This window comes from Cydia pomonella, chromosome 8, assembly GCF_033807575.1.
Source record: "Cydia pomonella isolate Wapato2018A chromosome 8, ilCydPomo1, whole genome shotgun sequence".
Lineage (NCBI taxonomy): Eukaryota > Metazoa > Arthropoda > Insecta > Lepidoptera > Tortricidae > Cydia > Cydia pomonella.
Window position 1 is genome coordinate 21,720,756 of NC_084710.1, and position 25,909 is coordinate 21,746,664.

A 25,909-nucleotide genomic window follows, 5' to 3' on the forward strand; every position below is an offset into this window, starting at 1 on the left:
TATGCTCCATGTTCATTAGGACCTTTTTCTAATGGAATGCCATAAACATTTTGGGACAATCTTACACAAATCGACCTGGCCATAGACCACAGTAAGCTCAATAAGGCTTCTGTTGTGGGTACTAAACACGATATATACTTATAATAGATATATATAGATAAATACGTACTTAAAGCAAACCTAACAAACCTTAAAGAAAAAAGCGTACTCCCCTCTTAAAGGCCGTCAACGCTCTAGCAACCCCTCTAGTTTTGCAGGTGTCCATGGGCGATGGTAATTGCGTATCTATCAGGAGATATGTCCGCTCGTTTGCCACCAATATAATTAAAAAAAATCCAATCCAAATTCCTTCGAGTCAAATGCCCTGGATGTAATGAGTAGTTCCGATATTCCAGCTTTACTAGTAAATCTGAACCTTATTACAATCGGTTTAAAGGGACACCACGTATAAACAAGAAAAAATTGGTTTCCGCAGCACAAGCTGGCCTAGAATTCGCAAAGAGATTTAGAGCTGCACCGCGGATGAACCAGCAATATTCTGTCTGCGGGGTCCGTATTACATGGTACATGGTATGGCATGGTATGGTATTGGTGACATTTGAATTCAGCACTGTAATATAGCAAAATATCACATTTATTAAATAACGTTTCGCACAGCAATTCAGTTAACATAATAGCTGTGCAGTATTACTTCTTCTTCAACTTAGCGTTTTCCTAGCCTAGCCCCAGGGTCCGCTTTCCTGCTCATTTTCCACTTTCCCGGTCTTCGGTATCCTCAGGTGTGAGATTCTCGCTTCTATATCCACTATCACGACGTCCAGCCAGCGCTTCTTAGGCCTACCCCGGCCGCGTGATCTAAAGCCTTGGACAGTGAGTTCAAGGCATCCGTTCCCACGTAGTCTACTGGTCTGCGGCTTATAGGGCCATACCATCGGAGGATTTTACTGCAGCTTATCCGTTACGTCACGGATTCCTTGGCTGCCATGGATCCAATCGCATAACGCCACACATCCATTGCAACATTTTCATCTCCGTGACGTGCAGCTGTTGGACATATCTTCCGAGGACAGGCCAGGTATCGTACTGTATTACGAAATTTGAATAACCAATGTCGTTGCCTGGATTTTAGTCATTTTCTGCAGCAATGCCGCAATACTGCAGCAGGAACTCTGGTATGTCTACAATTATAGGAAGTGATGCTCACAGCCTGTTACAAACCGGTTTGCGAATATACAAGCGCTTTGCAGCGAGATGGAAAGACAATAGAGCTTAATTAGCAACATAAACTTCGTTAGCTGTTCCATTATGTTCCTGTAACCGACGACTAAAGGGGAGGTTATGCGTTTGAAATCATCTGCTTGTGTAGTTAAGTTGTTATTATTGTCAGGCTTAATGATACTGGGTGTTTTAAATGTTCATCCATTCTCTGTGAGGTGAATTTGTAAATCATAACCTACTGAAGTTTTTAATTTACCTTTTATATTTGTGGGGTGGTCAAAAACTTGTCACAGACAAAAGGTTAGCCCAAAATCGCAAAAATAATTGTAACATTTTACCAACATTTGTGGAATGAACTGTCGCTTGAGGTATTTCCGGATGGATATTACTTTCAAACCTTCGAAAAACCTTGAGGAATAAACTTCGTACTCAAACAAAACTTGGAGCCATCACTAGTTTGGAGAAACATCGATAGTTGAGTTTATACACGGTGTTACACGGGAACCAGAAAGATTTTAATAGTTTAAAGACTAAAATGTTCTATAAACTTTGCTGGAATTCAACAAAATATACATTTTTATTGTTACTTAGTGTAGCACACACGCCTTTTTTATGGCGATGTTGCTACTATAGGACGTAGTAGTCTAAATATCCTCATTGATAGATGTAAACAAGTGACAAATAACACTTTGCAATAACTACCTAGGTTTTAGGAAAAAAAACATCGTAAGTGAAAGGTTTATTAATATTTGATTTTTATGACATTAAAAAAGATTTAAAATATTGAACAAAAAAAATCTACTGGCGAAATTGATTTAAACTCATGTAACACTTATTCCTTCATTTGGCCTCAGAAATGCACGGTTAAAATATTTCGGTTCCTCGTGACACACCGTGTATATTTCATGATAGTAATGAATCTATCGCGATATAAATTCATTATTTTTACCTTAAACCCGACATTTCTGACCAGCTATGGTCCAAGCAAAATGTCAACGAAGATATTGGTAGGCAAAACTACTGAACGGATTTTGATAAAGATGGCGAAAATGACTGCAAACCTAATCAGATGGAGACGTAGGGACAGTCACCTACAACAATATGTTACACAACGAAGACCGCAAAAATACCTGACACAATCTTATTTCTAGAGCCATAAGAGCGTGTCACATATTTATGCGGCCTTCGAAGAGAACCATATTATTGCAGCTGACTGTACAGCTATTATAACTTACAATGTAATTAGTCAATTATCATAATTTACACAGCTGATAAAACCGTGAGATTTGCAGTAAGTACTATCAAAGAGAATTTTAAATAGAGGTGACCAAGATAACTTTGTAGTCACAGTAAATTTACTGCCATCTTTCGACACATGATTAAAACTTTTAGAACGCCATTTGACTTTGATCCTTATTCTTTCACTGATATGTGTTAAATTTGTTAAATACATATCTAAATGCGGTGGCATCTAATAGAGCATAGGCCAAAGGTAATGGCGCCAATATTTAACTAATTTAACACATATCAGTGAAAGAATAAGAATCAAAGTCGATTGGCGTTTTAATCATGTATCGAAAGACGACAGGAAATTCACTGTGGCTACAAATTTTAACACACCCACCTCTATTTCAAATTCTCTTATGTATTTACCTAATAATATGGACGATTAAAATAAGTTTTTGGCAAAAATTTCATTTTTGGTACTAGCTTTTATCGCCGACTGTACTTTTCTTTCCACAGGCAACTAATACTCATCGAGCAAATTCTAAAAACCCCAAACACAATTAGGTTGCGTTGTTTTATCACAGAGTTTCTATGTCCACCTCTGGTCTCCATCATCAGATCAGCTCGATAGTACCATAATATTGCATTGTCACCCGACTTACATATGTATGCAAATTTTCAGCTCAATCGGAAACCGGGAAGTGGTGCAAATTTAACTTGCAAGAGTTGATTACAAACAGACAACGGTCAGGTGAAAGTAAATAAAAGCTTGTAAAAATACGACGGACAATGTCTTTTTTTATATAGGAGACAAACGAGTAGACGAATGTCCTGATGGTAAGCAGTTACAGTCGCCCATGGACACCTGCAACACCAGAGGCAAATGCGTTGCTGGCATTAATGGGAGTACGCTCTTTTCTTGGAGGTTTGAACGTCCGAATACTGCGGGCGACAGTTCATTCCACAGTTTAGTAGTTTACACTGGCGACCGGTCTGCCCTAGTAGGTAGTGACAGTGACCCTGCCTTTTAAGCCGATGGTCCTGGGTTCGAATCCCGGTATAAGGGCATTTATTTGTGTAATGAGCACAGATATTTGTTCCTTAGTTATGGTTGTTTTCTATGTATTTAAATATTTACATATTGTATATGTCTGGGTATCCATAACACAAGCCTTCTTGAGCTTACCGTGGGGCTTAGTCAATTTGTGTAAAAATGTCCCCTATAATATTTATACTATTTGTCAACCAAAGTGACGACCGAGGTCATATCATTAACTCTCTCACTCTTGCCATGACCACGTAAGCATGAATGAGATGTTTTAAGACCTCGGTCGTCATTTTTGTTGGCGGTAGTTTAGCTGTGTGTGGCAGAAAGTTTCTGGAGAAACTTACAGTTAAGGACTGCTAACCAAGTATCGGAAACCGGTTTTTTTTTCTTTGTTAATTACTTCATTTCTAATTGGGCAGTCTATAAAACCGCGATCTGCTACGCTACTCGTATTTTGTATGGAACAGAGTGTAACAAGAAACATCTCACAAAGCTGCACACCACTGAGATGCGCATGTTACGCTGGTCAGCGGGCGTCACCAGGCTCGACGAAATCAAGAACGAATATATCAGAGGTAGCTTCAAAATCGCCCCCATAGTTGAAAAAGTCCAAGAAAAATGTTTGCGCTGGTATGGACACATCCTCAGGCGTCCTGAAGACCACATGGTGCGAGTAGCCCTAGACATACCATCGACGAAGCATGGGCGCGGAAAGCCCTCCGCCACTTGGCTAACGACGGTCCAAAAAGAATTGAAACAAGCAAATATGAACCCAGATATCGCCCAAAATCGCCCAGAATGGAGAAAACGGACAAGGAGAGCCGACCCCAGATGATGGGAAATGGCGCAGACAGATAATGATGATAATTGGACAGTCTAATAACACGAAGTCGTTAGCTACAAACTCAATGTATGGTTATTTCGAAGTTTTTACAAAAAACCCGTTCCGATCCCTGCTACTAACCATGTAAGTGACGAAGAGTGTTGATATGAGTCAATAGAGATTGTCAGTCTTCTCATATGATTAGTCCATACTAGTAACTATTCAAGAACTCCACGACCCCATTATTTATCAATTTTACGATCAACACGTTTAGGTTCAGAAATAGATCCTGTAGGTCATTCAGAATCCTAACCTTGGGCAGATTACCGATCTAAAAAAACTTCTTAAAGTACTTCCTTTTCTTTATTGGCAACAGTCGTTTGTTTAAATTAACCACCCACTTTGAAAACAACTAGCCCGAAAAGGTAATGTTACTTACAACGCAAACACGGTTAATTTTATCACATACATTTAGGTTTAAGATTCTTTATTCTCACTAAGAATTTGACAATTCACTTACATGAGAACTTAAAACTACACAAATACATTTATTTTGCATGAAATTAGCGAAATAACTAAAGACATAGAGGGTATTTAAACATACAGTAAACTAAAATCTGCCGATACATTTGAACAAAACAAGGTGATTAGTATAATAGATGCATAGACCTATGTATTATCTATGAGTAGATGGTAAACATTCCGTCTGGATGTTTCATACCTTTAATATCCCCTTGCCGCCCACACGTCAAAATTAGCCAAGACAATTGTTAGATATTTTAGTTAGATATTTCGTCGCATTTCGTACATGTTCTGTCCTTCGCGGGCGCACGCGGTATAGCACATCTTTACGATCTTACCATCTATGTTTTAAATACTCACCGTATATTTGGCGAATAGTATAGACGCCATCTGACGGCGTAAGCGTATCTAATCCAAGCGGCTGCGCATGCGACATTAGGGCATTAATTTGTTTGTTTCTGGCTCTGTCATTTGTTCCGTCCGTTGACCTCTTGGTTTCATCAATAATATTATGAGACATCGGATTCTTGGGGGAGTTTTAACGGCAGCGCTGATCTTCTGATGAGACCATCAAGTAAGAAGAAGCAAGCCAAAAGAACAAAAACAAAATATACCTAGGTACATCAATAAATTAGGTACCTACAATAAGGGAAAATTTGCTCCTGTATGCAGAAATAGGAGTAACATTTACAGTGTCCAATAGGTACACACATTGGAGCAGGGCCCTACGGCGCTTAGCACAATGCGTCCGATTCGCACGTCGCTCCGACGTACGAGAGGGATACCGCTATAAATACTATATAATACGCGCATAGCGTTGTCTTGCTCAAACATCGGACCGACTTGCGAATCGGAGCACCGTCATAAAATCGTAATATTAACACATCAAGTAAATAGTGTAATGTATCCTACCCAATCTCTAGTTTTATCGCCTTCTATTATTTCCTCTAATCGATTTCGCTTTCAATAGTCATTGTTGCAATATTTCCGCAAGATAAAACACTGAAAAGCAATTTAAACGGGTCACTTCCTACGGAAACGTCTATACATAGTGACCCGTTTGTATTGTGCTCAAGTGTACCTATAGAACATTAAATAAGTACTTGAAGTATTTTATTGCTGCGCGCAATCGTTTTGACATTTGAAATGCGAGCGAAACATACACTGGTTGTCAATATTTTTTATATCATTCTATTGTAATAAGTATAATAACTAAGAGCATACAATGATTTTTAGGGTTCCGTACCCAAAGGGTAAAGAAGTCTGTCTGTCACCAGGCTGTATCTCATGAACCGTGATAGCTAGACCGTTGAAATTTTCACAGATGATATATTTCTGTTGCGGCTATAACAACAAATACTAAAAACAGAATAAAATAAATATTTAAGGGGGGCTCCCATAAAACAAACACAATTTTTTTGGCGTCTTTATAAACAATGGTACGGAACCCTTCGTGCGCGAGTCCGATTCGCACTTGCCCGGTTTTTTATATCACGTCGGGGGCAAACAAGCAAATAAGTTTGTATAATGTATGAGTAGGTATGACACAACATCGTTAGCTTTATTTTAGAGCGCACTATTCGCCAACAAAGTGTCCACAGTTTTGCGAAAAAAGATGTATACCTACCACTTAAGTTTTCTCTTGAAAAAAAAAAGCATACGGCCCGCCTGATCATAAGCAGTCACCATAGTCACAGTTTAGGTTGTGCGTAGTAGTTTCAGTAAAGCGTGTATTTTGATACAACCACATAATCAATGGGTAGTCCGTTTAGGCTTTCATGAACACACATTTATTGGTTTTATAAAAAATTGGACGACTTTTATTTTTCTATATAAAAAAATTCAGCAAGCATGTATTTTTTTTTTTAGTAGTAGTAGTAAAGTAGTTAAGAAACTACCAGAGCACAATTAATTTCAGAAAAAATTTCGAGCGGCAATGTATTTTGTACATCATGGTCACTTGTGACAGTTATGACATCGCGTCAATAAATGCGACGTATTGGGTTAAAACAAAGTATACTTCTTGTTTTAGCATTAGAAAGAAGGCAAGCGATTTTGACGTATATTTTTATTGGAAAACACTTTAAAAATAAGTCACGGCAAATATATCACTATTATAAATCATATACGATTATTAACATTATTTTTCTTTCAAAAGTAATAAGTAGTTACTGATTTTTAAAAAGCGTTTTCCAATAAAAAGACGTCAAGATTGTTTACCTTCTTTTTTTTTATACCACGACTGTGGCAAACAAGCACACGGCCCGCCGGATGGTTAGCAGTCACCGCAGCCTATGGACGCCTGCAACTCCAGAGGTGTTACATGCGCGTTGCCGAACCTTTAAAAACGACCTTATTTCTAATGCTACAAAAAAGAACTATAAGTACTTTGTTTTTACCCAATACGTCGCATTTAATGACGCGATGTCACAACTGCCACAAGTGACCATGATGAACGAAATACATTACCGCTCGAAAAAAAATCATAAATTAATTATGCTCTGGCAGTTACGACTAAATTAAAAAAAAAACTTTCGGAATTGTTATATAGCACTAAAACCTACGTCTAGTTTAAGTTTGCGGTTACTGTCACAAGAGACCATGATACTGTCACAAGAGACCATGATGTACGAAATACATTACCGCTCGAAATTTTTTCAAAAATTAATAATGCTCTGATAGTAAAGACTAAATAAAAAAAACTTTCAGAATTCTTTTATACCACTAAAACCTACGTCTAGATTAATAAATAAAATAATAATAAATAAATAATAAATATTAATGGACATTATTACACAAATTGACTAAGTCCCACAGTAAGCTCAATAAGGCTTGTGTTGAGGGTACTTAGACAACGATATATATAATATATAAACATTTATAAATACTTAAATACACAGAAAACACCCATGACTCAGGAACAAATATCCATGCTCATCACACGAATAAATGCCCTTACCAGGATTTGAACCCGGGACCATCGGCGTCGTAGGCAGGGTCACGACCCACTAGGCCAGACCGGTCGTCAAAATTAAGTTTGCGGTTATATGAAAAATACACACTGTATATGAAAATTGTACACAACGTACTTCCGCAAGAATTACTTTAGCAACAAACCGACTGACCACATTCATCATATCGTCAATCGTCCTTTTTCTACGATCCCGTATCACATGGCAGACAATTGTCGACCTATCATCACCAGAGTACATTTAAGTAATCCATCTTCAAACCGAAATAATCTCGAAAACGCGCGCAAAAATATGACAGTGCAGTAAAAGCCGTTTAATGCGATCACGTTTAGGGCGCCCGCTAGCTGACGTGTGTGCACAAAGCGGGCGAACGCACGCGGGTCAACTCTAAGTAACTATCACTGCAACTTGTTTCCTTACATTTTTTACGATGGCATTTTTCCGTTTTAGATTAGTTTGGACTTGAAGTGGCCTAGATCCGTTTAGAAACTTCTTTCTTATGTGAGTTTTATCGTCAGAATCAAATAGATAGTGACAGCCAAAGTGGCCAAATCCGTCAAATACGTCGGAAAACATCCTTATCCACTGAGCGTTAGCAAAGGTCTACGTTTTAGCTTGGGCAAAAATGTTTTTGTATGTCCGGATGTTCTACTCAACAGGTTGCCATTCTCGACCGATTCTCATGAAGATCTGTGTCAAAATGTTAAGAAGGTCAAAAAGGTTGTGCCAAACTGGCGCTATTTCTGTGGACAATACAAAAGTCAACTAACGATTTGGGTACCCTTTACTAAGGCGTTCATCGTAGGCACAGCTTTTAAGAAATACAATGATGGAACTTGCCAACAAGGCTCCGACACGACAAGGAAATTAGGCTGTAAAGTCCACTTATATTATGACGCAACACGAAAGCCGCATAACCTTAATTCATATTTAAAAAGTTTTTGACACAAACAGTTGTTTAAAAAAAAATTAAAATATCGTTTAATTCAGTCCAGGTGATCCACCTTAAGAACGCAAATCCCTGATAGGGTATTATTACGCCAAACTCTGCATAGCGGGCGCCACTAGCTCAACAACAGTAAACAAATCGCCTTGATATATCCAAGTCATATTTATTCGGAACAAATAATCTGTGAAAACTTGTCAAATATAATTTTCTCTATAGTGTATGGTTTGTGTGTAGATCTGCACTCTAGCGGCAGAACATTGCAGTAATACTTCCTATTCTATACAAAGATAAATTACTGTCGCATGCCCTATATTGTGCCCGTATCATGTCATCCGAAGTAATCAAGTCAGTCGCCACTCTACAGCGCGCTGATTCGCACGCGTTCAGTGTTGTGTTGTGTATTATGTTTTAAATTACTTGGAGTCATGTCGAAACTCAAGGTAACTTATATATAATAACCGCTTATAGTTTTAGTCTAGAAATATTAGGAAATTGATCAATACTTGTGTACAGGATGTGGCAATAATGATGGAAATCACTTATGCGAAAAGGGTGTATTTATATATGTTTTTTTTTGTAAACAAAACAGTTTATGCAGTTGAAAAATTTAGTTTCGTCTCAATTACTTGGATGAATCTGGATGTATCTGGTACTATGTCCTTTGCAAAGTGAGATAGCGATCAAAAACATAATAAAATTCAAGATAAGTGTAACAATAAGGCGGTTATCTAAAACAGTAACAAAGTAAATGGTATTAATATTTAAATGCCTACTAATACTATAAATACTATAGTAACTCTGTCTGTCTGCCTGATACCACTTAATGCCTAAACCGCTTAAGAGGAATGTATACTACGTGATACTCGTAGTCTATACAAAAAGAGAAAACGTTTATTCACTTCTAAATATTTTCCATACTCCATGATTTTTAGGGTTCCGTACCCAAAGGGTAAAACGGGACCCTGTTACTAAGACTCCGCTGACCGTCCCTCCGTCCGTCTGTCCGTTCATCGGTCACCAGGCTGTATCTCATGAACCGTGATAGCTAGACAGTTGAAATTTTACAGATGATGTATTTCTGTTGCCGCTATAACAACAGATACTAAAAAGTACGGAACCCTCGGTGGGCGAGTCCGACTCGCGCTTGTACGGTTTTTTAGTTTATTGACACAATGAAAAACTAGGTTTACTTATAGGTTTCCTTTTATTTCAAAATGTACAAAACATTTTTTATTGAATAACGATTCCTACAAATCTACAATATATAATGCTGAAGCGATCGACATCAAAATCAAGTGATTTTTTAAGATTTAGTTAGTGGTAACCGTTTTCTCCCGAAATTGCATATGGAATTTCATAGAAGTACCGTTTTTTCGCTAGGATCGCAAAGCTATTCTTCCCTCTTTAACCGATTTAGATGGGTTTTGATATCCTATGGAGATTGTTGGAAACCCGGAGAAAAACATAGAATATACAGTGTGTCCCTAGCCATTAGACAAAGCCGAAATGTACATATGCATTAGGGTATTTAGAACCAGTGTACAAAGTATCATAACAACCGGTGTAGCGGTTTTGAAGAAATTAACAAATTACCATTTTTTACTTTGGAGCAGCCTGTATGTGTTAGTAGTTCCTAAGGTAATATCCTCAAAGAATAGTATGGAACCTTCTTCGAGCTTTTTGATTATCTTTTTTATTTATGACACTAATAAGCTTCTAACTTTTGGAAAATGTCATCATTATCAAATATTTCGAACAAATTGTCAAAAACACTTCCAAATATTAACACAGTGTGTTTCTTTTTGTTGTCAATTATTGCAAATAACTTTTGTTCGAAAAAAATTTTTTTGTCTTTTATTAACGTCAGAGCATGCCTGAGAAGTAAGCCTACGTGGGATTTCAGGGTTTGTCCAATGGCTAAGGTCAACCTGTATATCAAACATCATCATACGAAGGAGACGAAGTTGCGAAGGAAAAGCTAGTTACTTATAGTTTTGCTCAAAACATAAATAAGTAGATTTATATTTGTTATATATATGTTCAATGTTCAATGTTCAAATATACTTTATTCATGTAGGCCTAGCAACAAGCACTTATGAATAGTAAGACAGTATTACATATAATTATCTTAAGCTAATTATCAGAGCAATTTATTGATGTTGTATATATAGTAAACAACCCTATAATGGAACAGGCACCAGCAATGGGTATAGACAAATCCTCTAAAACAAGTATTTACCATCAGTTTTTAATCGCTGGCAACATTTTACCATAAACAAGAGCCAAAGAGCTGCTTAACTTTAATTTTTCATTGATGTTTGTTAGTTTGAAAATGAATGGCGCCACACATTCCATAACTGGAACAAAAGACCACAGTTTCAATGCGTTAATAATATTGAAACCAATTGCAGTAGCTTTCATAAAAATATACAACATAAAGGACAAATTGAACATTCAACTTTTAAAGCGTAAAGCGGTAGAAATTTTACAGTTGTCATATCAAAAATACTCCAAATTGCCGTGTGCCGTTAATATATACGAGAACTATCGTGAGTACTAACATTACGTATCATATATGCAAACATTTTCTCACACTATAATGGTGTCCGTTTTATGTTCACACGGTCGAAACTCGAAACACAGATGTTATGATGTTTGTTTCTATAATTGGCGTACTTAAAGGGTACCGTAAATTATTTAGGTATGATAAGTATTACTATTAATATGTGCGAATACATACTGGCTGTAATATTTATTTGTATTTTAATTTTTTTGTATTTCTATGGTAAAATTTTATTATAGCAGCATTCTTAAATTTTAAAAAATAATCCTGATCTCCATACATTATGTATTGTAACGAGTTGAACTTTAGTTTGGGACACCTCATTTTTTAGCAATTTCAGAACCCCTAGTGTAAATTTATTCGATAGCGTGACGTGACGTACGCGTCATTTTGTTTGGGATTTAGAAATAGCGCGCCAAGCGGGACGTTTTGGAAACTCAAAATCCCATACAAAATGAGACTTAACGCAATCGCGTACGTCAGGTTTCGCTGTCGAATAAATGTACACTAGGGGTACAGGATTGCTGTTATAACAAAAGTAACGAGTACATACGGGTACTTATTTTTAGTATCATTTAAAATATTGCACCGCGTGATAAGTTTGAAGAATTTAAATTTCGTACCTTGTCACAGTGAAAATTAATATGAAAGTTGGTAGGGTCCTCATACTATTGTCAATGTGACAAGGTACGAAACGGTACTGAAATTAAATTCCTTGACCGTACATATAGGACTTTGAATTAATTTAAAAAAATGCTGGATTACACTAAAAAAAAAATGATATAACATATTTTTTTGACGATCGGTCTGGCCTAGTAGGTATATAGTGACCCTGCCTATGAAGCCGATGGTCCCGGGTTCAAATCCTGGTAAGGACATTTATAAGTATGATGAGCATGGATATTTGTTCCTGAGTCATGGGTGTTTTCTATGTATTTAAGATTAACTGCTTTATACAAATAATGTTTGAAAAACAATAACTAACGTTAACTGTTTAACTGAACGTTTCTAATATTGAAAAGACGATAAAAATAAACGAACAGTCACTACATTTTAGCTACTCAAAACAGTAAAATTTACTGTCTTTTCGGAACAGTAAAATTTACTGTTTTGTTCGATTGGCTCATATGGAACTGTTTTAATCATTTAACTTGATTCATTTTGAGGACAATAAAACAAATCGACCAAGCCGGACTAAGCAAAGCTTGTACTATGGGTACCAGGCGACGATATGCATACACATGACTCAGGAACAAATTTGTGTTTATCACACAAATAAATGCCCTTACCGGGATTCGAACCCAGGACCATCGGCTTCGGCATTGGGTCATTACCCACTAGGCCAGACTGCCCTTTCTAAAGGGGCCCATTGATCACCAGCTCGCCGGACGATATCGGCCTGTCAGTTATTCGTGATTGTCAGCTTTTGCGAATAACTGACTGGCCGATATCGTTTGCTTGTAGGTTGTAGAAGATATATGACACTGACAATATTAATAGTTAGTTACATAGCAATTGAAAAAAATTATATAATTCATAAGGCACAGATCTATAAAACCATTATTGCGTGTACGTGTATTGGGAGCGTGCACGACTGTCACGCATCCTAGTGTCCGCAAGTCTAGGGGAAAACTTCAATTCACTACATCTTATAAAACTACTCCAAAACTAAAAACTACTAAACGGATTTTCATACGACTTTCATCTATCAATAGAGTGATTCTTGAGGAAGGCTTAAGTATATAACTTGTTAAGGTTTTGTGTAAATTGTTTGAAATATAACGATGTTGTCGGAAAAAATCACGCTGGCTAGGAGCTTTAATCGAAAAACGCTGCCTAATCCGTTTGAGCTATAACAATTAACAACATAATGTATGGTGGGGTTGTTTCTCATTCATAGGTCTACAAAAAAGTCCGCGATGTTAAATGTCTATCTTTTAAGGATAACTTACTATATCCATTCTTAACTTCTAGAAAAAGATCACGTAATATGTGGCATTTGCAAAGCTATTTACATGGATGCATTATTAACAATTATCAAAATAAATACGTTAGTTATATTAAGCATTTCATACAGATAACAATGATCCCTTACACCATACAATTTAAATTAATATTTCAGGAGTAATCGTAAATCTGAGTTTCATTTCGAGCCATATAATTGTACGAAATGTTAAAGACGCTATTCGCAGTTAGTTAAAAATTTTACCACCTTATGCGCTGGGATCGCTTTACTTGCCCCCACCATGCGCTCCGCACGGTCCCAATATGCTGATAATAAAGTGCGGCGCTCATCTATTTGATTAAATGAAGTATTTTATTGACTGTATGTCTGTAATAGAGCGGCAAATTTCTCATAAATACGTAGATTTCCTTCTCTTTTAATTTTTTTATGGTTCGCCTGATGACTAAGTGAACACCATAACCTATGGACGTTCAGGAATATTACATACGCGTTCCCGACCCTTTAAAATTGTACCATTAGGGTTTTACATTAACAACTTTTTTGTAGAACCCCCTCGAGACAATGCCGGATTTAGAGGTCTGGAGGCCTCGGGCAATAAAGGAGTGGAGGCCCCCTGGCCCCAAATTTTTTCCAAATAAAATGGTAAATGTACCGAATTCTCCATTGTGGGGGGGCCCCTCTTTTGTGGAGGCCCGGGGCAGTAGCGTAGTAGGGGAGTAGTAGTAGTAGGGGAGGGCCCTAAATCCGGCCCTGCCTCGAGACCTCGGCCGCGAGCTCATTCCACAGCCGAAGCGTCCGCGGGAGAAATTCCTTTTAAACACAGTTCATGCCTGTCAAAAGAACAAAACATACCACGATTTAATATCAATGGTCTAAAACTTGGTTTCAGCGTTACGACCACGGCCCCGAGCGCCGATGGCTTTATCAATTAATATAATTGCGGCGACGGTCGCCGAATCTACCCGAAATAACTCAATGTGATCTTGCCGATGGCTTGTGAGTTGTGAAGTATTTGTTTTGCTCTTACAAAATTCCAATCATCGTCCTATAGTTATTCCGGCTTTTTGTCATGGTAGCCTAATGTCCGGATCAAAGCTAATGCCAAGAATTGGCAGTTGATTTTAAATTATAGCGGCAACAGAAATACATAGAGCTCAACGAGGGGGGGGGGGGGGGGTTAGGGTCGGCAACGCGCATGTAACTCCTCTAGGCTACGGAGACTGCTTACCATCAGGCGGGCCGTATGCTTGTTTGCCACCGACGTAGTAGACGTAGACGACCACATTACATACAAGTTATACTTTGCTATAAGAATAAATAAAACCTTTTTATTCAAATGGTTAGAGATTTATGTTGAATGTTTAGTTATGGTTCTACTTGAGTTCTAGGTCTAGTTGAAGCTTGAAACACACCGCAAAGGAAATAAAACAAAGCATTAAAAAAACAAAAGATTTAAAATTGGTACAACTTGGAGTTGTGCCAAGGCAAAGCCACCCTTCATTTTTTCTATTTTAAGCCTATGCTGTCAATGTCACAAAAATGTCACTTGTGTTTCTTCAGTTACGATTTCTGTTTTTAAAATTTAGTAGTTTTTAAAATTCGGACGGCCACAGACTGTCCGGTCCCTGTTTTATTTTAGATTTTATCTGTTTATTTAACTGTGTCTGCAATACATCTGCGAAGAAATTCAAAGGTGTATGTGAAGTCCCCAATCCGCATCGGTCTAGCGTGGGGACTATAGCCCGAGCCCTCTCGCACATGAGAGGAGGCCTGTGCCCAGCAGTGGGACGTATATAGGCTGAATTATTATATATTATATATTTAACTGTCCATAATGAATAACTATCATAAGAATTTTTCTAACGTAAAATTAAGTAAATGTATTGACGTAATACGCGTTGGACGAACTGCTGTTCGACGAAATACGTGTTGACGTAATACGCGTTGGACGAAATGCATAACCAAATAGGTGTTGGACGAAATGCGAATTGATATATCATTTGGACGAACTGCGTATTGGACGCACAGCTCACAAATCCAATATAGTAGGGAAACCCATTGCCATCTCATCTCGCTAGTCCAGGGCTGGGCCATCGTGTAGAGGAGCCATTACTAATTACCTGCAATTCTTACTTCTTATATATATGCTGCAATTAGTAGTAAACCTACGCTATGATAATGTACAGTCAAGTGCAAAAATATGTATCGAATAAATCGTCTCATAAATATGGTACTACGCTCTTATTACACTGGAATAAGATGCTATGGGACATATTTATGAGTAAGATGTGTACACCCATATTTTTACACTTGACTGAACGTATGGCCAAGGTATTCACAAAATATTTGGTTTTTAGACATTAAAGTGCATGTTTAGATTTTTTTGCACCAATTACAACTATTACAAATAATAAATTCTTTATTTTTGAAATAGAATATTAACAGTGATACATTTATGCTGCCCCCATACACTTACCAGAATAAGCATAGCCTGTCTTGTCGGAGAAATATTCCAGTTTACATTTTATGGCTCCACTACACGATGGCCCAGCGCTGGACCAGTGAGATGGCCATGCGATGATTATGGCTCCTCTATACTATGGCCCAGCGCTGGACCAGCGAGATAGCCATGCGAATTTGCTAACCTTTGATGTGCGGGCGGAAAACCAACACCGTGGCCATCCCATTATTGCCATCCCGCCGCACCATAAGCCATCCGACACCACTACCCTGTCTACACGCTGGCCCATCTTAGTAGGCCAGTATGATGGCCTATCGTGTAAAGGAGCCATTACAGTAAAACTATGAAGTTCGATTAGTGACAACAATGAGGTTTTTGAAAAAAAAGTAAATCAATTATTTAGTAGTAGTTATCTGACCTATACCATCATTTTCAAACGCTATTTAAATTTGATCCTTATTCTTTCACTGATATGTGTTAATTTTGTTGAATATCAAAAATTGGCGGCGTTCTAAATGTTTTAATTTTGTGTCGAAAGATGGTCGTAAATTTACTACGGCTACAAATTTTTTTTGTCAACCTACCGCTATGTCAAATTCTCTTTAGTACTATTAAAACCCGTGTACGTGAAACAGATACAATTATCAGCAGATCTCTGAAAGCAGTCATGCGAGCCGAAGTTTATTGTTCATAATTGATATTAGACGATCCATTAATTAACGACTAAATCTCTTGTCTCTGCGAAAATGGTAATTGGTCTTAATGATCAGTCACTTCTTAGACGATTCGAACTAGTGTTGGTAGCAACTCGAGTCTTGTGCGTCTAAATTGAAGAACTCGACTTGTTTTTTCGAGGTTCAGAGTATAAAAAACTTCTGAGTCTTTTAAGTCCCGAGTCGAGTCGTTTATTGAGTATTTTTTATGCGCAACTCAAAAGGACTCGAGTCTCCGAATAAAGACATAGTTAACAATTTTATATACTGAAATTTAAGTTGAATTATTTCGATACAACTAAAGTACTATACTAGTACGATACTAGTGTTGTGTTCCTGCCGGTGAGTAAGGTTGCCAGAGCTCAACGAGGGGGGGCGGGTTTAGGGTCGGCAACGCGCATGTAACTCCTCTGGAGTTGCAGGCGTACATAGGCTACGGACACTGCTTACCATCAGGCGGGCCGTATGCTTGATTGCCACCGACGTAGTATAAAAAAAAAAAAAAAAATTTAAGTGAAAATATACAACTAAATTTTAAGTGAAAATACTACAGCGCCGGTTTTACTTTTTAATTTTTCTCTTATTGATAGCCAACGTGGCAATTTCATTCAGCTAATAACTAAAATAATGTTTTAGTGAAATATCGTAATTTATAACATTTTATGTAATAATAACAAATAAATTTCGACGAGTCGAGTCGTTTATTGAGTATTTTTTAAGCGCAACTCAAAAGGACTCAAGTCTCCGGATAAAAACTTAGTTAACAATTTAATATACTGAAATTTAAGTTGAATTATTTGGATACAACTAAATTTTAAGTGAAAATACTACGGCGCCGGTTTTACTTTTTAATTTTTCTCTTAACGATAGCCAACGTGGCAATTTCATTCAGCCAATAATTAAAATAATGTTTTAGTGAAATATCGTAATTTATAACATTTTATGCATATAATGACAAATGAATATTTAATTTATATAGTGTAATTATATTTTCGGGCGTTATAAAAGTGACTGACTGACCTTAACATTATCTACGGGAAAGTAATTTCTTTTCGGGATTTCGGGGTTGGTCCCATCGTAAAAACCTATATTCACTCCGTAAATGATTTGGTTACTAAATAAACCACCTGTATAGTAGCCTAATATCCACAACGCAGTCCTTGGGCCCATTTCACGAATGATATTAGACTAATATTATTAGTCCACGAACTGTCAAGTCGTATGGGTTACCATGGCAACACACTAACAATATTAGACTAATACCGGTCGAGAAATGGGCCCCTTCATGAGCTTATGTGCCTTTAGGTGATTTAGGTCGTTTTATATATTACTTTTATTACTCGCAAAGTTTAAATTATCAATAATGCGTAATTGGAATTGCATATTTGGTGTATTATTTATCTAGCACTGACCGACCGGCTAGTCAAAGACAGCTATTCCCCGATTAGCTGTATTTGACTAGGACCAAGGACAATATGACGTCAAATACCAAAAATCAGTTTCGCCTTGCGCGCACGCATGTAAGATTCAATAAAAACAATCAATTGTAAATTGACTTACGCTCGCTCAGGAGTGGCATATACAACAGATCTAGATCTTTGAGGTATTTGAAATGTGCAAAAGAGATACCATCACGTAAACGAACATTACATATGTACGAAAAAGACAGACAACAAGTTCAAAAAAGTTAGGTTAGTGGGCTGGAAAATATGAAAAGCTCTCTCTGGAAAATAAGAAAGAAAATAGAATCAGTTAAGGGGCGCATTCCAATTTGAAAATCTCTATTTGACATTTATTTGACAATAGTCTCTATGCCCATATTGCTACAAGAGACTAATAACCAGGGTATGGAAGGTAGAGACAAGGAACAGAATCTCCATATACCAAAAAGTGTCCGACAAAAAACCATAAATAGGTGGCGCTACAATACCTAGAATACTTGAGAAAAAAATCTAATTATAGACAGCGCACTTCACTCTGTCAATAGCGCCTAGGTTCTTAGCTACTCTAGCGCTACTCTGGAGAGATTTGGAACTATTATTTATAGCTAGCAACTGAACACTTTTGCAACAATTCTGCCTAAGGAGTATCTGTTCCTTGCCTCTACCTTCCATAAACCAGGGGCCGGAATTCTCGTGGCATTTTTTGATTGCCCTAGGGACTTCTCATTTATCGACTATCGATATACGTATATCGATACAAAGTAGAACACAACATATTAATGAAGATTTAAATTAGAGGTAAACAACAGGCGGGCTTAGTATAGCGCTAAAGAGCGATTTCTTCCTGAAAACTTTTGAGTAGTTGAAAATGTGAAAACAATGCAAACTAAATAGTTCATAATTTCACATTTAATTCATGTTGTTTTTTTTCAATTGCATGTTCATAGTCTGTTTTCGTGCTAACAAGTTTTGCATTAGTTTCGTGCTAACAAGTTTTGTATAAAAAAGTCATATTATTTCCATATTATCTTGTTAAATATTCTTCCTTTACAGTCAAATATCCATTAACTATTAACTTTTTAATATGTTGTATTTTTAAATTGTATCGATATATGTATATCGGAAGTCGATAAATGAGAAGTCTCTATGACAGTTCAAAAATGCCACGATTATTTCGGCCTCTGCTAATAACAAATCTAGATCGTATTTTTAATTAGAATACGCCTGCGAGTGTTTACCCGCCAAATACTATGCAAACAGCGAAACTCGTTTGTGTTTTATTTACTGATGACACTCATGGATTAGTGAAGTCAAGTTTCCCGTCTAGGAAGGTTAAACACGAGTAGCTAGTTGATTAACTTTATCATGTCCAGTTTTGTCCTGAACCTTACTTTTCCTGAAGCGCTGGTGGCCTAGCGGTAAGAGCGTGTGACTTGCAATCCGGAGATCGCGGGTTCAAACCCCGGCTCGTACTAATGAGTTTTTCGGAACTTATGTGCGAAATATCATGAATGGAGGAAAACAATCTGAGGAAACCGGACTAATCCCAACAAGGCCTAGTTTACCCTCTGGGTTGGAAGGTCAGATGGCAGTCGCTTTCGTAAAAACTAGTGCCTAAGCCAAATCTTGGGATTAGTTGTCAATTGGACCTCAGGCTCCCATGAGCCGTCGCAAAATGCCGGGATAATGCGAGGAAAAATGTCTGTATCTTGCTGCTCTGTATCTTTAGGTAAGTAAAAGTAAACAAAATCTACCCTTAAATGGCTCCTTAAGCCAGTTGAGGGTAGATAAAAATATTACTGTTTCGATTATCCCTTTTGATGTTTGCTGCTGTAGAAGTAAAAACTCTCAGTTTTTTAACAAATTTACATGATCCAAGTTGACGGTAGGGTAAGTATTCGGAGGTTGGAACTAGGTTGAGAGCAATTTCTAACTGAGCGACTTTTCAAATGAATTTTTGAAGCTATGTTTCTGCCGCGCTGCAGTGGGCGAGAGTGCGTGCGTGCGATAAGGACAACTGCAGCTCGGAGTAATATTCCCACAAAAAAACTCAAAAATCGAGGTTCCCTCGCTCTCGACTGTTCCCTCGTCCGAAACGCAACCCATCATTATGAAATTTTGGAAACTGCAAGAGGAAAAACTAATCTATGCCGCTATGTTTTGATTTTTTGGATATTTGTTGTCATATTTGTTTACCGCGCCTTTTTTTTGCAGCCAATTTAATTGAGCCGTTTTTGCGATTTTCGAGGCGCTGTAAGTTTCTTCAAAATTAAATAATCCAAAAAAGCAAAACATAGCAGCACAGATATTGATGATATTGATCTTATTTGAAAAAGTGGCTGTGACATAATCGGACAGACAGACGGACATGATGAATCTACAAGGGTTCCGTTTTTTGCTACGGAACCCTAAAAATCATTGCTCTAGCTTAAAAATCCAGGGAGGAAAGAGTCGAGAGCGTTTGTATGGAAAAATCGCAACTAGGAATTTCTCTTAAATGAGAAAACGAGGTGCAACGATTTAACCGGCGGTACTGTAACAGGGTGTCGCCTAGATTATGGTAGTATTAAACACACGACGTAGATTTCTGACTATATATATATATCAATCAGCTGGATAACAAACATCGACTCCTCTTAATGATTGCCACCTTCGGAATGCTCGCCTGCAGATAATTATTCATCTAGCAGGGCGATAGTTCTGAATTCAAATACATATTTATTGCCAGTTACCTACCAAAAGACTGTGAAAGTTTGAAACCTAGGAGGAGGAGTACAATATATCCTAATCTGTCCTATATAGTGTTTTGTAGTGTGTTGGCAACAAGCGAGGTATGGGCCCTATAATGCCCTGCTTTCGGCCCCGATAGTCTATATCCTGCCTCTGGGGCAATGACCAAATTTGACATTTGTGCGTGTTACAACATGTGGTCCGTTGCTAGCATGCGTTTGGGTCATACACATTTTATTGTATGCTTACGAGGATAGTGGGCGACTGCTTTTCCATACAGTCGTACGAGTAGTCCCCATTTAAGAAAAAATATCGGACATTATTTCACAAATTGACTAAGTTCCGCAGGAAGCTCACCAAGGCTCGTGTTGTGGGTCCTTCGACAACGATATATATAATATATAAATATTATAAAGAGGTACTTTAATACATAGAAAACACCCACGACTCTGGCACAAATATCCGTGCTCATCACACAAATAAATGTCCTTACTAAATTTTGAACCCGGAACCATCGGCTTCATAAGCAGGGTCACTACCCACTATAGGCCACTAAAATATAAAAAAACATGCAGTCACTTGTTGAGGTCTATTCATATCGATGTATACGATAGTCACCTTGGCTAGGCCCCAGTTCATCCTCTAGCGTTCGTTCAACCGCATCATAAAATTCTTAAGCCTGTGTTCAAAAATCAACTCCCTATTTCTCCAAAATCGATGATTAATGTTTCTCCGCGATTAAATGTAACCCCAGTATACACATTACATTACGAGAATCCTAACGAAAAAGACTGTGAACGTCAATCCGCGATGGCACGGTAATGACATCATTACCGTCCCGCCCAGGCGCAGCTATTGTGCCCATTATGGCTGATTGGCTATCAACACATTATTGGCTGGACGTCACCTGGGCTCAGCTTGATGTTAAACGTAATACGTATGGTAGCTATAATTATATATTACCTGGGTGGTCTTCACATATCTAGAATGTACAAGATTGCTTATTAACTATCAAAAGTGCGATGAAAATACAAATGATATACACCGTGTGCTGATAAAACCCGACAAATTTTAAAGGTGTATTCTTGACCGCATTTAGAGACTAAAATGTGATACAAAGTTTCCTGAAATCGGTCTTGTTTTAGAGATAATGACAATTTTTGTAAAAAATTGTTTCTGTAATAACTTAGTGAAAAACGCATTTTTGGCTGCGACGCTACCACTATGTGACGTGGTTTAGATATACCTGTTGGCAGACATAAAAGTTTTATAAGAAACTCGCAATTTTTAGTGTAAATAAAAAAAAAACTTTAACTATTCGTTGTAACTAATTAGTTTTTTTTTGACAATATTTAAGAAGAAATAACGCGTCGTATGAAAAAAAGCAAAAAAAAATTTTTTTTTTGTGTGATAAAAAAAAAATTTGCCGAATTTTTCCAAAACTTATAAAAAATTTTTTGCTCCTCATGACCTCAGGAATGCGTGGTTAAAAAAATCTGTCGGGTTTTACCAGCCCACGGTGTATAAAATTAGAGAATTAGAGAAGTATTAAATTGCGAAATCGAATAGAGTAACGGCCTAAGTGGCCAAATTTGTATATTGGTACACCTCCATATTTCTATGGTAATAAAGGAGTGTTATGTATAGGCATCGGAGTTTTTATCGCACGGTAAGACGTTAGCGAGCAATAGAGTCGACATTAGAAATAAAATTCAACTCATATACTCATTCTTTTATTTAATTAATGTTTTTAATTTCATGATCAAGGACAGGAACGTTGACATGTTTATAAACGATCTTTTAATTTGGTCTTCTATAAAAAAGCATGAATATAAATAAATCCAAGTAAATAATACCTAATTTATTAAGTCACCAAACCAGTAGAAAACAATTTGCATTAAAACCTGTTTCTGATGCATCCGCCATTATCGCACTGCAATAATACTGAATAATACCTAATAGTAAGCAATAAATTACCAAGGAGTAAATCTAAGTTTTTTCCTGTTTTTAATAAATAATTAGGTTCTCGTAAACACAACTTAGAACAAAATAATCTCCATACAAAATTTAAGGAAAAAACGCATTTAAATGATTTGAAAGACCAAAGTGATAAGTGTTCCGTGAACAAAGTTTTCTAGAACACTAATAAATCAGGAATAAAACAATTGGTTTGTCTAGTACCAAATGGTGTGAAGATATCGTACATCAAAATAATAACTAAAAGGATCTAAATTGGTCTCATGTACTGGATATATTCCTTTACTGTAGAAAAAAAACATATTATTTTATATCGTCATACGAAAAGCATGTTACTTATATCAGAATCTGACGAAGTAAAGTTTCTAGGTATTATAATAGATAATAAAATGTCCTGGAGTTATCACATTCAACAAGTATGTAGTAAAATAAATAGATTTTCTTATGCGCTCTGGAGACTTGCAAAAATAACAAACCAAAAGACTGCGCTAAATGCCTATTATGGTTATGTTGGTTCAATTTTGAGGTATGGTGTATTACTGTGGGGTAACTCCGTAGATATCAATAGGGTACTTCTAGGACAAAAACAATGTTTACGTGGTATATGTAATGTACATCCTTTGGTGACATGTAAGGCGTTATTTAAAACATTAAATCTCCTGACTGTGCTCTCTTTGTATATCTTTGAAATATCCGTAGTTGTTAAGACCCATGCACACCTTTTCTGTACAAAAGACCAGATATGTCACTTCAATACGAGGTACCCAAACCGGATATACTGCCCAAGAATAAGAACAGACCTGTGTCGTCTAAATTGCTTCCCAATGGCTATATGTATATTTAATATGTTACCTTTAAATATTAAAAACTTGACATTAAATGAATTTAAAAGGAAATTATTTGAGTGGCTAAAAGAAAAGACATGTTATTAGATTAAGGATTTTTTAAATAATTGACTCTTGATATAGGTGCTTAGAAATGTAATTTTGAATTTTATTATAATGTATTAAAACTTAGACTTAGTGACTGACTGACATACCCATACTACTAACATAATTAACTGACTGTTAAAGTATTTGCATGCCATTTGTCGCTAGACATATACTATTCTTATAGCATGTCATTTCACATTAATATTTAATTTAGGAGTAAAAATTAATTTTGCATACCATTTTGTGGCTAAACATGTATTGCTACTCAACAATAATGTACCTACCATTTTATGTTCGCAATAAAGTATTTCATTCCATTTCATTTGATATGACGTCCGACTTTCAATCCGGAGGGCGGGTTCAAATCCTGGCTCGTACCAATGACTTTTTCGGAACTTATGTAGGTACGAAATATCATTTGATATTTACTACTAGCTTTTCGGTGAAGGAAAACGTCGTGAGGAAACCTGCATACATTTTTTTTTTATTTTTTATTTAAAGGTGTATGTGAAGTCCCCAATCCGCATTGGGCTAGCGTGGGGACTATAGCCCGAGCCCTCTCGCGCATGAGAGGAGGCCTGTGCCCAGCAGTGGGACGTTTATAGGCTGAATTATTATATTGTTTTATATAAAAAAAAAAAATAAAATGTCAACTAAAAGGTATTTGGGTGAAAATTCTTTTAGTTGTCTTGTTTTTTGTCCCCAAAACATGTGACGGAGTGAAGTTTTTAATTTTGAAATTTTGTTTTTAATTTTTCTCAAGAGAATTATAATCTTCAGCTAAAAAGATGCAATAGCACTCAACTTTTTTTTAAATTTATTTGATAACAGACAAAAATAGAAACGTGACAGAGTGGTCAGAAACAAGACAACGAAAAGAATTTTGACCCATCTGCGGCCCCTAAGACTGTGTACCTACTCAATTCACGATTGGATGAAATAATGATTCCAGTCTTAATATCATCCTTATAGTATTTCCCAAGACTTTCTCATTTCAATCATAGACAGAGAGAATCATACTGTCTTTATCTTACGTTAGTACAAGCACCCGAATAAAGGGATGGGTATAGTATTCTTTGTTCTAACTTAGTGACAGATTGTTTACCAGTCTATAAATAGTTTTATGTCTTTGTTATTTTTCCTTATACTACCGGCATTTAAAAAATTCAACATACTCATAATAATGTGGTTTTTTAATTCATGTAACACAAATAGCACGAAGTATTTTTTTTAAGGCCATTTACATGGCTACCACAAGTTGGCATTTGAGATTTACATTCGCGTCTGCGTGAACTCGATCGCATTCCCTCTCTATCGCACCAATATATCAGCGCAAGGGTTGTTTTAAACGTCAAACTTCTATGAAATTACCATTAAGGCTGGGCTATCAAAATCGCTGCCAACTTGGTTTTACTCTAGTCGCGCATTGATATTATGTGAGACTCAGAATGGCGGGTGTACCTAAATAAAATAAATGCGTAATAAAACTAATTGTACCTTAGCGTTTTTTCTTAAAAATGAGATCGATAACTTTAAAAATAAAATTATAACGCCTGCAAAATTGTAATAGCAAGCAAAATACAATATGAGTAAAACATGGTGACCACAAATAAAATGGATCATATTATAATTGAATATGAAGGCACAAAAAAGGTACAAAAATTTGGCTTTTATAGAATTTATCAATAACCACGAGAACATAGCGTAATAAAGTACACCCGCCATTCTGACTATCAGGATAGCGGATGTACTGTTTTTTGATGATAACTTTATGTACCGTGAGGTACAATTTTTTTTAATGGAGGTACTAAATAGTACAAATTAGGTACTAAAATATGGTATGCTTTTCATTTATTTTTATTAAGGTACACCCGCCATTCTGACTCACGATATTATAAGCTGTCAAGCGCACGTACATCATAATTTCGCTATTATTATAATTTCATACAAAATGAGTTCAAATTGGTACACCGCCAACGTGTTTACCGATAGAAAAATCTCAGTCTAGCCTTCACTTGACTTGACTTGACTTGACTTGACTTGACTTGACTTGACTTGACTTGACTTGACTTGACTTGACTTGACTTGACTTGACTTGACTTGACTTGACTTGACTTGACTTGACTTGACTTGACTTGACTTGACTTGACTTGACTTGACTTGACTTGACTTGACTTGACTTGACTTGACTTGACTTGACTTGACTTGACTTAGCCTGTTTAATTTGATTAGGTACTCCTCATATTTCAAATAGGCAAAACGCATCGTAATTTGAAAGTATATTTTCTAGCAATTTATCTCGATAATCAGAATTATTCCGAAACTCTTTGTTATAGAATTTATACAGGTAAACTACTTATATTGAA

General features: G+C 36.7%; 1 protein-coding gene across 2 annotated transcripts in view; it reads left to right on the plus strand.

Moving 5' to 3' along the window:
* The first annotated feature begins 9,049 nt into the window (after positions 1-9,049).
* LOC133520837 (angiotensin-converting enzyme-like) overlaps positions 9,050-25,909 on the plus strand; it is a 75,056-nt gene continuing 58,196 nt past the window's right edge. For both annotated transcript variants that reach the window (XM_061855519.1, XM_061855520.1), the window contains exon 1: positions 9,050-9,199. In XM_061855519.1, coding sequence (XP_061711503.1) covers positions 9,185-9,199 — 15 coding nt within the window. In that variant the 5' untranslated portion in view covers positions 9,050-9,184. The remainder of the gene's footprint in view (positions 9,200-25,909) is intronic.